Here is a 13,026-nt window from a genome sequence, read left to right on the forward strand (position 1 = left end):
TGCGGAGCGGCGGCGCGGGTTTGGGGCGAGGGCGCGTGCGATGCTCGCGCCCCGCCGCGCGCTGCCCTTTCACAGCCCGTTGCTTTCTCTGTTCGTGCTCCCCAGGCCAGGCAGGCGCCGGGCCCGCGGCCGAGCCGGACTCCTGCGGTAAGGGCCGACGTCTGACCGCTGCGCGTCCCCCTCGCGTGCTCCCAGCACCCGCGTGCTGCTCCCTCCTGGCCGTTCCCCGCCTCGGCTGCTTTCGGCGCAATCCCCGTGTGAGGACGGCGGGGAGCAGGGTGCCGTGCCGTGCCGTGCTGCACCGTGCGGTGCCGTGCCGTGCGGTGCCGTGCCGTGCTGCACCATGCTGTGCCGTGCCGTGCGGTGCCGTGCGGTGCCGTGCCATGCTGCACCGTGCGGTGCCGTGCCGTGCAGTGCCGTGCCGTGCCGTGCTGCACCATGCTGTGCCGTGCCGTGCCGTGCAGTGCTGTGCCGTGCTGCACCATGCTGCGCCGTGCGGTGCCGTGCTGCACCGTGCGGTGCCGTGCTGCACCATGCTGTGCCGTGCTGCACCATGCTGTGCCGTGCAGTGCTGCACCATGCCGTGCTGCACCGTGCGGTGCCGTGCCGTGCCGTGCCCTCCCCGGAGGCTTTGAGCAGCCCAACGCCGGCGGCGAGCAGCGTGCACCGGGCGCTGGCAAAGCCGCCGGGCGGGCGGCGAGGGCTCTCCGCGGGGCCGCTCCTGGCGATCAGCACGCTCRCAGCGCGCCAGCGGTGTTCCTGAGGCTCCCTTGGGAAGCTGCTTATTGCATCGCCGTGCGAGCGACGGCGCTCCTGGTTTCCCGAGCCCGTTTCCCCTCATCCCACGTGTTCAGCACCGTGGCGTTTTTATCCCCCCCCCGCCATCCGCAATCTGTTGCGTTTTGCTTTCTCCTTGCGCCTGGCGACCCTGAGAGCTCAGCCAAGGGCAAACATCCCATTTATGTCACGGCGAAGATTTATACCCGCCGGCTGTGGCGCGCGCCAGGTGAGCGCCCAGACCTTTCGCGTCGCCGCTGCGGTTTCTCAGCGGGAAGCGGGCGTCAGCGTCCGCGCGCGCCCGGCCGCGGCTAACGAGCGAAAGGCGATTAGGACGAGCGAGGCCCCCGTCCCGCGGCCCTCGGCTCCCCGTTGCTTTGCCCAGCCTGCCAGGCTCCGCCGATCGCGCACCGGGCGGCTCCGGTGCGTGATGCCGCGGACCTTCCTCCTCCTCCTCCTCCCGCTGTCCACGCCGCTCTTCCCGCGGGCGGTTTTGGGGTGGGGGGAACGAGCCTCACTGCTGCTTCGTTGCTCTCCGCGCAGGCGACGAGCCGACGGCAGCCGCCCGGGGCGGCTACGCGGCACCGAGCCGGAGGCCGCCCGAGAGCGACGCCGAGAGCGGCGGCGGCGGCGGCAGGAGCCCCGGTGAGAGCCGCGGTCCGGCCCYGGCGCTGGGTCCCTTCTCCGCTCCGCGCCCGGTCGGAGCGGGCCGGGAAGAGGAGCGGGCTCGGCCGCTTATGAGGCTGGTTACGGAGGGAAACGCGGCGCGACGGAGCGGGCGCCGCTCGCCGCCGATCCTCCTTTGGTGGGAATTCGGCGTGCCCCGAGCCGTGGCGCCGGGAGCGGGCGCCGGGCAGCGCGTGCTCACGCCCGCCGGGGCCCTGCTCCTCCCCGCGCGGCGCTGGAAGTTGGAAGGCGCTTCCGGAGGGTGCTTTCCTTCCAGGAGCTGAGCTTGCAAATTCGTTCGGTAGAGCTAAAAACACCCGGAAAATATCTGAGGCCTCTTTAAATCCTTGAGCGAAAAAGGGAATTTTGAATTGCGGAATAGTTAGTAGCTAGAGAGGGGCGTTCTGTGGCGCCCCGGTCCCTGCCAGCGGGCAGGCGCCGATTCCCGCGGGCAGCGCCTGACTCCCCTTCTCCCCGCAGGCGTGCGGCGGGCCGACTCCGTCCGAGCGCCGCGGCCGCCCGCCGCCCCGGCGGCACCCCCAGGTAGGCGGTCGCGGCGGCGGCGGCGGCGGTGGCTGCAGCCCCCCGGGCTCTGACCGTGTCCCCCCGCCCCGCATGCACACGCACACCCCCTTTCCCCAGGGATTTCTCCCGCAGCGAGCCCGCCGCCGGAGCCGGCCCGCCCCGCCGCCAGGGACGAGCGAGGAGGGGGCTCCGCCGCCGCCCGGGACGAGAGGCCGCGGCAGCCGCCGGCCCCACCGCCGCCGCCGGAGGAGGAGGAGGAGGAGGACGCCAACAGCTACGACTCCGACGAAGGCAGTGCGTACCGTTCTCCCGGCGTCAGCGCGGGTTCGGGGCCGCGGCTGCGCTGCGTTTGCGCTCCTGCGTGTGTCTCTGCGCCCGCCGCGGGTCTGCCCTCGTAGCGCCCCGACGGCCGGCGCTCGCGGGTCTCGCTCGGTTTGCGCGCGGCAGCTTGCCTGACGCCGGTGCGGTCTCGCGTGCTTTAAACGGCTCCCAAATTTGAAGCAGCGAATCTTTCTAATTGTTGCTAATCGGGGCTGATTAAACACGGATGTCGGCCGGGATTGTAACGAAGCCGTGTCCTGTGTTTCCGTCTCCTCCCCGTCGCCAGCTACGCTGGGCGCGCTGGAGTTCAGCCTGCTCTACGACCGGGAGAACAGCGCTCTGCACTGCACGCTCGCCAGAGCCAAGGTAGGTGYGCGCCTTGGGCTTCCCTGCCCGCTGTGCGGAGAGGCGTCCCGCCGCCCCGTCGACGCGTGCGCCTCTCTTTCCTTGCACCTTGCTAAATCCCGCTCCCCAGGCGCGGTAGGACTGGCGGCAGAGCGGCTCTGCGGGGAGGCCCAGCCCCGTGCCGCGGGCGCCCTGTTTCTCTAAGCGCTGGGAGCTGGAGGGGCCCGTTCTCTGCAGTTCCCRAAAAACCTGGGACTGGCTGGTTGCAGGGGACCTTGCTGAGCTCCCCCAGTTCGGTGGCCTTGCAGCTCGTGGAGGCTTAGCGGGTAAAYGGTCTGGAAAGCGCTAGAATTCGTTATTCTTCCAGGCCACGCACGCGTGGGAGAGGATGGTAGTTGCTGGCATCAGAGCCTGCGCTGGAGGTGCGCTGGCACCGCGCGCTTGACCCCTGCCTGAGACAGTCTGCGCCGGGCGGCAGCGCGGTGCGGACCCTCCGTGCGCTGCCGTTCACCCACCGGTGTGCCGAGGCGTGCCTGGCTCCCCGCAGCTGTCCGCCGGGGCTGCCGAGACGAGGTCCGCCGGGTGCGGGCGGTGCAGGACAGCAACCGCAGCCCTAAGAGCTCCTTAAGCTCCTCTGCAAATCGTTGCGGTCATTAGCTTTCTCTCCGCTCTGCTAATGCCCCCCTGCAGCGGGCGTTAGTACAGAGCCAGCACCTGCCACCTGCGGCGTGGGTTAGGACTTTGGCACTGAAATTGCAGGGATCTGCTGCGATGACTCTCGTGACCTACCCGGCTTTGGTGTGGAGCCCAAAGGGAGGGACGAGCAAGCTGCAGCTGCTCTCCTATGCACAGCCGCTGCTTTGCRGAGTCGCAGATGTGCGGGTAGAGTTGCAGGAGGTCAGAGAGCCCAGTGCCTGCTGGAGGCTCATCTCTGCCCCCTCCGCTGCTCRCGGATACGGACTGGCCGCTTCTGAAAGGCCTCCGGTGAGGGGATGCTGCCCCCCGGCACGATGCCTTGTCTGGCTTCTCCTAGACACAGAGACCAAGGGGTTCTCTTCAGCTTTGCAGCGCTCTGGCATGGAAAGGCTCTAGTGCGTGTTTCTCCTCCTATCCATAATTTCTTTCATAAGCTAAATAATCCCAGTTAGGTCATGTCTCTTAACTGCCTTTGGAAGAGCTCCTTTGGGCTGCTTCTCGAGGGGGCTGCTCCGGGTAGGTCTGAGGGGCTCTGCCCTGAGGTGTTCGGGGGGGCTCGCCGGCGAGGGTGGTCCTCTCGCCTGGCACCGGGCGCAGACGTTCGCGTCCTGGAGGTGTTCGCGCTGCTGAGGGTCTGCCCACCGAGGGAGATTTCTGATGTGGGTTCCCGTACGACTCCAGGACAACGCGAGCAAGTCTTGCACGGGAAGGACTCTCCTGGGCTACTTTTCTGAGAGCCGGGTTGACTTTTCAGAGGCTTCTTGGCGCTCACGCTTATTCAGGAGTAGAACAAGGCTTTTTGCTTTCAAAACACTTTTTCTGTTAGTTGCTCTGTAGTAACCAGTGGATAGTCTTTCCCTCTCCCCTGGCTCTGCTTAAAGATGATTTATGCCCTGTGTTTCCTTTATTATCTTTTAGGGCTTAAAACCAATGGACTCAAACGGCCTGGCTGATCCCTACGTAAAACTACACCTCTTGCCTGGAGCCAGTAAGGTAATTCTTTRCCCGACGTGGATGCGTTTGACAGTAGGTCTGAAAACGGGGCGGAGGTTTCTGAAAGACCTCTGAGATGCCCAGAAATGGAGGGGGAGTTGGGAGAAGCTCACTGAGGAGCTTTGGGAGTCTCAGTTCGCCCGGAGTGCTGCCGGTTGGAAGCTTGCGCTGGACTTCCCCTCCTTGACTTCTGCGTGCAGTTGCTCAGTGCTGATGTTTTACATACGGGAGGATTGTTGGAAAGTTTATTAGCAGACGGGCTTCRCAGGGTCTCTGAGAATAGACATTTTCACATACACTAGAGAGTTAAAGGACCCAAGCTCCAGTAGTTCATCTGAGGTGAACAAAGCAAAATATTCTGCTTTTCTCTGGAAGTCAGGCATGGATGGGCCAGACTATTTAGCAGCATGTACAGGATAAATATGTGCTTCATGACTTGCCTCCTTGAAAGAGTAGGCCCTTTCCTGTAGACCTMTCTGTAAAGATACCATATTAGCTTCATCTGGGAGGGATGTGACCTGGAGGCAGGTGAATACAGAGCCCAGACCTTCAGTTTGGTGCCCTTTTGTGATGGTACAAGAGTCTTTTCTGACTGTCCTGTAATTCTTGATGTGCCACAGATGTGGCAAAGAAATGAATGTGGCACAGTTCATCTTGAAAGACAGGAGTCTAGTTAGTAAGTATAGAGGAATTTCAGAAAAGGTGACATTGTTAATGCATTGCAAAACATCTGACACAAAATCTAATTATTACTGGAGTTGGGAAGATTGGTTTACTTTGAAGCTGCAGCATGTTCTAATTAGAGCTGTAGAAAATAAYCATTAAGTGAGTAAACTCTGCTTTTTTCTTTTTCTCCTCATCAAAGACAGCTCTATAAATTTCACTCCTCAACCCAGCTAAATTAAACTCAATGGAGAAATCCATTTTCTCTTTTTAAGGAGAAATGAACACTACTGGCCAAGTGCCTAGGGAATGCTGTCCTTTTGCTCTAGGGGTGCATAGCTCTCTCCTATAGCTGAGTTTTGCTCATAGGAAGCAAGTGCAAAATAAGGGAAGTGCTTATTAAAATCGTTGAATTGAGATTTACTCATTTACTTTGTACGTGGAGACGTTTTGGTCATCTTGTCTTGTATAGGGTAAATCAAGAAGTCAAGATCTTGGGAAATGTTTTGATTTCTATTGCCCTTTTGGGTGTTAGGGTGTTCATGCCCCCATCTCCTCCCCATCTCCCCCCCCCCCCCCCCGGACGTCACCCAGACACCGTGTCACCCAGCAGCCCTGTTTCACTGGTGGTTTCTCACTTTAGGCCTTAAGGGCCATGATTCAAGCTCTGCTCAGCCTGCCTGGTTGCTGTGCGGTGTATCTGTGCTGGGAAGCTCAAGCAGACACAGTCAGATCAAAGTATATAAAAGACTTTGAATCTTAGGTGACAGCAATGAAGTCTTGCAGAGTCCTCCCATGAGTGTGAAATGTGTGTGTCTTGGGACAACAGCTAAAACAGTCCCCAGTCAAATCACCTCTTTCCCGTGCTGTGTTGTAGTGAGCCAAAAGTGAGGGAGCTTCTGATCTATACTCCTCTATCAGAAGCCTAAATTTGGGTGGCGAGGCATCCAGCCTGCTGTGTGTAATTATGTTGTGTTTTATTTTAACGCAACAGTCRAATAAGTTGAGAACAAAGACTCTGCGCAATACCCGTAACCCTGTGTGGAACGAGACCCTGGTGTATCATGGCATCACGGACGAGGACATGCAAAGGAAAACACTCAGGCAAGTAGAGGAGATGTGGTGTCCCCCAGCTGTGCTTCCCTTCCGCACAGGAGCAAAGTTGAGCTGCTGGTGCAGAGCGTTTCAGACCRGTCCTCCTCACAAACCCTGCAAGAGGGCACGGGCAGCAAAGCGCMGGCTTTGGGCAGAACATTTGAAAGTGCAGAATTTTGGGTCAAAATCTTYTACATGAATATGTTGATTTTATTAGTTCTCCTAAAAAGGAAAGGGAAAGTAATTTTGACTCACTTAATACGAAATTATTGGTGTTACTATTATTCTTATCAGTATGTAGAYTTATATATCCCATAATGTGCGTTTCTGTAGCTGTGATTTAGCAGTATCCGAGGAAAATATTTAGATGTTTCTAAAAACGTTCAACATTTCCTTTCCCTAGGAAATATCAAAATGTTGATWTTTATAGCAAACTAGAAATGGCTTTTCTGAACGGCTTCGCTTAGAGGAGAGTCAGATGCCCGGAGACTTAGCTGTTACTTTGCTTTGTCTACCCCCCGAGCAGCAATCTTTTAGGGGTGTTTTGTACCTGGATGCTTATGTGCTCCAAAATCAGGTGTTGCTCCAGCCTGTTTGATGTTCACTCTCTCTTTCTTGTTCCCTTCAGGATCTCTGTGTGTGATGAAGACAAATTTGGCCACAATGAGTTTATTGGAGAAACTAGAGTTTCCTTGAAAAAATTGAAGCCCAATCAGAAAAAGAACTTCAACATCTGCTTGGAGAGAGTAATACCAGTGAGTTTTTAAGAAACTCTTTCCTACTACCATTAGTTGGGATTCCTAATAAATGGCTTATGAGGGAGCTAGTGGTGAGTTTGAAGCTGGTACAATCCAAGCTATCTCCATGCCTAACTTTCACTGGCATCTTTGAGAGCTGAGCTCCCACCCACGTCTCAGGGTCTAGGCTGGTGTGACATACTAAGATCAAGAGAAAGGAACGTGGTGGGAATCCAAGGACCTGTTTCTGGTCCCAGTCAAAGTGGTGTGAATCTGAAAMAAGGAGGTCAGCAGTCCCTTGGAGCCAGTGACAGAAACCAAAGGCAGAACTTTGCTCTTGGAGAAGTATCCTAGATTAGAAAAAGCAAATGGAAGAATCTGACCTTCTTGAATTTAGAGCGATTAATAGTTAATGTGAAGAGCTCGTTCAGAAAGTGACTCAACCCGTTGGGGATTCCTGTGGTGGCTGAAAATCTTCTGACATTTGCCAGCCTATGCTGACTTATGTTGCTGTAGAGGAGGGGGCAGTTTGTTGCCTGTCTCTGCTTTGCTCTCCGGTGCTCTGCGTGATGTGCTAAGCCTGCTGAAGTAGAAGTTATCAAAGTAAAAGAATTTTGATCTGAGCCCCCTTCYGCTCCTGAGGTCGGTGGAGGAGCTTGGCAGGGCTCCCAACGCCCATGCGGGAGTGTTTTYGCCATAGGGCAATGCTCCTCTCAGCTGCAGTTACTCATGGAAGTCTGTCTTTGTTCCCTTCCTAACCTAAGATGAAGCGTGCTGGAACGACGGGCTCATCTCGTGGGATGGCACTGTATGAAGAGGAGGTAAGAGGCTGCCGTTTCCTCAGCGTATAATATGCTTTGTGCACGTTAGGCCGATGATCTTTCATGTACGAGCTCCTCTTCGTGTCCTCATGGAGGTTCTGCAGGTCTGTTGCGAGTTTCTTGCYGTTTGCTCTTCCTCCTCTGCAGAGACCACCAGCTGCTGCTGCTGTGTTTCTGGAGCCGTACTCCTGGGTGGGCGCCCTCGCTTAGGGCCCGTGTCCTGACACCTCCTTTTGCTTCCTCTKGCAGGTAGATCGTGGCGGGGATGTGGAAGAGCGTGGGAAGATCCTTGTGTCGCTCATGTACAGCACGCAGCAGGGCGGCTTGGTTGTGGGCATCGTTCGCTGCGTTCATTTAGCAGCAATGGATGCCAACGGATACTCGGACCCTTTCGTTAAACTGTAAGTGAAAGCTGGGGATGGCGTGAAGTTGTAACTGGTGATCGTGGGGGCACTCACCGTGCTTAGGCATAACCTGACACGCTATTGCTGAAACCTCCTTCCAAAATCAGGCAAGAGGGGAGCATTTCCCGGGATGTAAGATCCGAGTCCTCGGCTCAGAGAAACGAGTTGTGCTCTGGTGGCTCGACGTACAGCCAGCGTTGAGCTTTCTGCGGGTGCAGCAGCGTTGCCCCCCGTGCCGTCGGCAGCGCGCGGGATCCAGCCCGCGCTCTCTGCTGCGAGCAGATCGGCTTCGCTGGCGCAGGCGCCGGCGCCCGCTGCGGTTCCCGACGGCAGCGTCTTGCAACGCGYCTCCTTGGAGGCTGGCTCGCCCGCCAGGCTCGCGAGATGCACAGGCTCTTCCAGGCGCAGGGTCGCTCGTCAAGCGGCTCCGGAGAGCTCGGCCGGCTGGGCGCGTTCGGACTCGAAGCTCGTGAGCTGCCATGTGGGCAGGACCCGCAGTCGTTCCGCATTCCAGCTGCAGTTCCTGCTGGCTGCAGATGGGTTTTCTTTGCTGTTTTCTCTTGGTTCTCCCTAAAAGTCCGATAACGCTCTTGATAGTTTTTTTGCTCATATTTTGCACATATTTTTGCTCTTGAGTGAAACTGAGTAGTTCTCCTCCTCTMTTTTTTTTAATATTTTCCTTTCCCACAAATAGAAAATAGTGGGTTTACATTTTTAAAGCAAATTCCAACAAGGATCTAGTTAATGCCAACTGTTCAAATTAGTTTTGCAGCCAGACTGCAAATCATGAGCCTCTAATTTTTTCCGTATTTTCTAAGTGAAAATACCTTGGTTCAGCATGCTGATCTGTACTTTGTTAAAGGCTAATGGACTATTTTTAGCATTTTTTTCACAAATCTCTCCATTTCCGTATGTGTTCACACATTCTTGGTTGAATTTTCTAGCAGCCAAGGCGCAGAGTTCGGAAATGTGGCTTGCCGTTGCGTGTTGACAGCTAACCTGCCTGCTGGTTTTCCGTTTCCTGAGTATTTCAGTTATTCCATGCTGCTGGCCTCAGTGGTGCCGATGTAGTTGCTTGTGAGCTAAATAYTTAGTTCATAGTTCAATTTTACCCTTTTGAGCTGTAAAAATCCTATAATCTTTTATGTGAGCATGGCTTTGGGAAAAAACATACAAACAAAAAMACTTGGGACCAAGTTTTTGAAAGGAAGTGCGAGAGTACAAGTGCCGTACGACAGAAACTGGAGCTAAGGCCCTGGGTGGCAGGATCTCTGCTTTCTGGTTTCTCTTTCTCGTTTCTCAGCATTGCCTAGTTCTGAGCAAGAGACGTGCTCCCCGCGGAAGTGTTTCTACTGCAGTCAGCACTCAGTGTAAAGCGGGTCTTTCTGCTTTCCCATGTGTAGTCTGGCAATCTGGGAAAAAAAAAAAAAAAAAAAAAAAAAAAGGAGTATTTGGGATTTTACTCACATTCATTTAAATAATTTTAGAAGGTGAGAAGAGAGACTGGTTAACCCATTTCTTTTCCTTAAATATCTTTAGTTGTTTTTTTTTTCCATTCAGAAACTCACTTTTTAGTTAGCTTGCAAGCTCACGCTGCGCTGTCACTTGAGTTTTGAGCTGTTTTCTGTTGCCCCCAGTTGGCTGAAACCTGACATGGGGAAAAAGGCCAAGCATAAGACACAGATTAAAAAGAAAACGTTGAATCCTGAGTTTAATGAGGTAAGAACGGATCTAATTTATATATTGTTACATCAGCATAACTGTTATTAGATTGTGTGAATGAAGGTGAAGACAAACTCACTGCGCCTTGGTCACTCTCTCGAGCTCCTTTCCACCTTCTGTATTCAGCAATATTTTAGAAACACACGAGAAGGATGCTAGTGAAAGCCTTGAGGACAGCCTAATTGAACTGTTCTCATTTTTGGCCTTGTCTCCTGTGCAAGAGGGAAACATTCATGCTCAACTGATCTCAGGAAATGAGTATCTGCCTTGACAGATCTCAGCAATTCATTACCAGGTGGTGCCAAGTACGCACTGAAACCTCTCTGCTGACTGTACTGCAAATCGTGTGTAACCTTAAATAACGTGGAGTGGTCTGAACAAGCTCTTGGAAGGGSTCCTGCGGCTTGGCCCTGGGGACACGACTCCCCTGAACTGAAATCCCCTCATCCCAGCCCCACTGTSCTGCTGCTGTCCTGCCCTTCAGGTGTGCCACGTTCAAAAATCAAATTGGCTTCAGCAGTCAACACTGTGGTTGGTGTTGAAGCCTTGGCAGGCTCTTCTTGCATCTTTAAAATGAGAAGTGCCATATTTAGAGGCTTTGTGATTTAGATGCTGCCTTGACAGGATACTTGCAAAATGCTAAGTTAGATGTGAGAGTGAACTTGGTATACATGTTTGTGAGGTACACTGGGAGAAGAGGTACGRCAGGAGAACAGCATTTGCTCTTCATTATTGTATTTGAAATATCCTCTCATTTGATTTTGAATTCAGGCTGTGTAGAGAGAATATCTGCAGTTCCTTAAGGGCAGAATTTTCCTTCTATTTTCCTTGAAAGCTGAAATCCTTGGTCTGACACGAGTTTTCTCCTTTTCCAGGAGTTCTTCTATGATATAAAACACAGTGATCTGGCCAAGAAGTCACTGGACATATCTGTCTGGGATTATGACATTGGAAAATCTAATGATTACATTGGTGAGTGAAAGTCTCTGCTCTGTTAGGTGGTTTAGATGCTATGCACAAGGCTGCTTGTATGGGAGGGAGAAGTAAGTCACTTGCTCTGTGAAGATCATCTCCAGGCTGAGCTTTGAAGTGGGGCTCTGCAGGTTGCCTGGGAGCTTGTGTCAGGCCATCATGGATAATCCAGCACAGGGGCCACCACACTGCCACTTTCCCATCATCCCAGAAGCTCTCCTGTGTGGGCAGAGCAGCTCTAGTTGCTGCCATGAGATTTTGAATTGGGGATAGGAAGAGCGAAGTGCCGAAAGCTCGGACTTGTCCCCATAGAGATGGTTTACTGGAACATCAGYGTCATCTCTGAATATAATCTCCTGGCTCTTTCCTTTCTTCCAGGCGGTTGTCAGCTTGGCATTACGGCTAAGGGTGAGCGCTTGAAACACTGGTACGAATGTTTGAAGAACAAGGACAAGAAGATTGAACGCTGGCACACCCTTCAAAATGAGAACCACGTTGCCAGCGATTAACGGGAGCCGCTGTCCAGACCTCCCCAAAYGGCACATCGTCTGCCAGCTCCCTGTAGATTTCTGATGTCCGTCTTCCAGTGCAGTCATGCCTTGTGCTACCTGCCTTTGACCCCAAGGCAGCAACGCTGCTCTGTCTCTTCTCCAGGCATCCTCTCTGTTCCCTGCTCTCACCTCCAAGTGAAACCTAACCTAGATCTTTTGAATTCAACTCTTTTTTTTTTCCTCCCTCCCTCATTGAATTATCCTGGTGTGTAATTTTGTCAAGCAGTAGTTACCCTTTGAGAGTTTAGTTTGTCTCTTCCTCAGTAGTCTCATGCAGGTTGTAATAGCATTGCCTTTCTGTTGTGTGTGATGGTATGTGTTCTTCCAGGCTTCACTCATGTGGCTCATCCTATCATCACCAGCTCATTGCTCTTTTAACTTCTAATGGGTTGCACGGTCAGTGGACATACTGTGTTCTCATTTTAACATGGGGGATTGAGTGTTGATGTCAGAGCGTTGAACAGTTCTGCTTGTTTGATATTGATACCTCAGTTGCAATAATGAAAAAGCTGTTTAGCTTTGATGTGGGTTGTAAACATAACTCGGTATCTGCATTGTCATGATTAGGCTAAGCCTGTGTCACAGACGTAATCCTGCGAGTACTGCTTTGGCTTTTTTTCGAATCCAGTACATTTGAGCAATGTTGTGGTACATGCTTTTGAGTTTCTGCTGAGAAGATCTACCAATARTACAGCATTCAAATAGGGAGCCGTTCTGCGTGCTCGCAGAGAAACGAGAGGTTTGAGTTGGTTCACATTTGTTTCCAGTTGCAGTTCRTTTAAATCTAGGAACATACACACTCCATTAATATAGGAACACACCCATACTTAAGGCTTGTGACTACCTCCTCTTCACTTTGTAGCTGCATAGTAGTGAATAGATGAACTCTGAGGGCAGTTTGTTAGGCCCTCTTGAGMCTATACTTTCTGTTGCTGTCGGTGGTCAGCTTACCCGCACCACATGCAGGAGGGAAGCTGGTGAAGATACTTCCCACCAACTAGTTGATATGTTCAAAGATTATTGCTTTAAAACACTACAAATAATGAAACTAGCTGGTTAGAGGTCTTCCAACGTTGTTTTGCTTTTAGATTTGTTTTTTTGGCAAGTCTGCACAGGAACCGTTGTCTTCAATTTGTGCTTTAATTATTGTCTGGAGGTGTTTTATTTGTTATCGATAAAAAGAGAGTTGAGAAGCTCTCAAACTGATATTGATCTTTTCTGGTACCTTTCTGATTCATCTGTTGTCTCTGGACAACCTCAAACGTAGCAATGTCAAGATTAGCACAATAAGCACTACTGGAATATATTGTCGGTCAGCTACAAACTGAGCATGTTGTGTGAAATCTAAACCCCAGATCCCTTTGGCTCACGCTGTTGTCCCATGACCTCTCTTGCAGCCCGCTGCTCTAGTCTCTGCTGGTGTGGTATTGTGTGGCGTGTCCTGAATTCAGGTGTACCGCAGAGGGAGGTTTTAGAGCGAGTTTTTTTTTTTTTTTTTTTTGAATGGTTTATTTTCCTGTTCTTGATCTCTCTCCCCCAGCAGAATTCACTCTGGCTAGTTATTTGCAGTGAACAGCTCTAGAAGGCTGTAACTGCTGCAGCTAGAGGGGGCTTTCTACCGCATGGAGGTTTGCAGGGAGCTCTCCCGTACCCTTCTKCTGCTGAACAGCCTTTGCCTAGCACCTCTCGGGCACTGATCACTCCCTGTCCTCTTCCTGTCCGTTTTTTAAGAGCCCTC

General features: G+C 53.0%; 1 protein-coding gene across 1 annotated transcript in view; it reads left to right on the top strand.

Moving 5' to 3' along the window:
- Positions 1-12,778, top strand: part of RPH3A (rabphilin 3A) — a 16,729-nt gene extending 3,951 nt beyond the window's left edge. Inside the window, exons 7-19 of the mRNA XM_085314485.1 lie at positions 106-147; positions 1,321-1,422; positions 1,924-1,986; positions 2,086-2,262; positions 2,576-2,655; positions 4,249-4,323; positions 5,981-6,090; positions 6,710-6,836; positions 7,583-7,639; positions 7,889-8,040; positions 9,681-9,762; positions 10,641-10,737; positions 11,116-12,778. Coding sequence (XP_085170611.1) covers positions 106-147; positions 1,321-1,422; positions 1,924-1,986; positions 2,086-2,262; positions 2,576-2,655; positions 4,249-4,323; positions 5,981-6,090; positions 6,710-6,836; positions 7,583-7,639; positions 7,889-8,040; positions 9,681-9,762; positions 10,641-10,737; positions 11,116-11,246 — 1,295 coding nt within the window. The 3' untranslated portion in view covers positions 11,247-12,778. The remainder of the gene's footprint in view (positions 1-105; positions 148-1,320; positions 1,423-1,923; positions 1,987-2,085; positions 2,263-2,575; positions 2,656-4,248; positions 4,324-5,980; positions 6,091-6,709; positions 6,837-7,582; positions 7,640-7,888; positions 8,041-9,680; positions 9,763-10,640; positions 10,738-11,115) is intronic.
- Positions 12,779-13,026: the final 248 nt, after the last annotated feature.

Source organism: Rhea americana, unplaced genomic scaffold (genome assembly GCF_003343005.1).
Source record: "Rhea americana isolate MKP2758 unplaced genomic scaffold, rheAme1 scaffold_405, whole genome shotgun sequence".
Classification (NCBI taxonomy): domain Eukaryota; kingdom Metazoa; phylum Chordata; class Aves; order Rheiformes; family Rheidae; genus Rhea; species Rhea americana.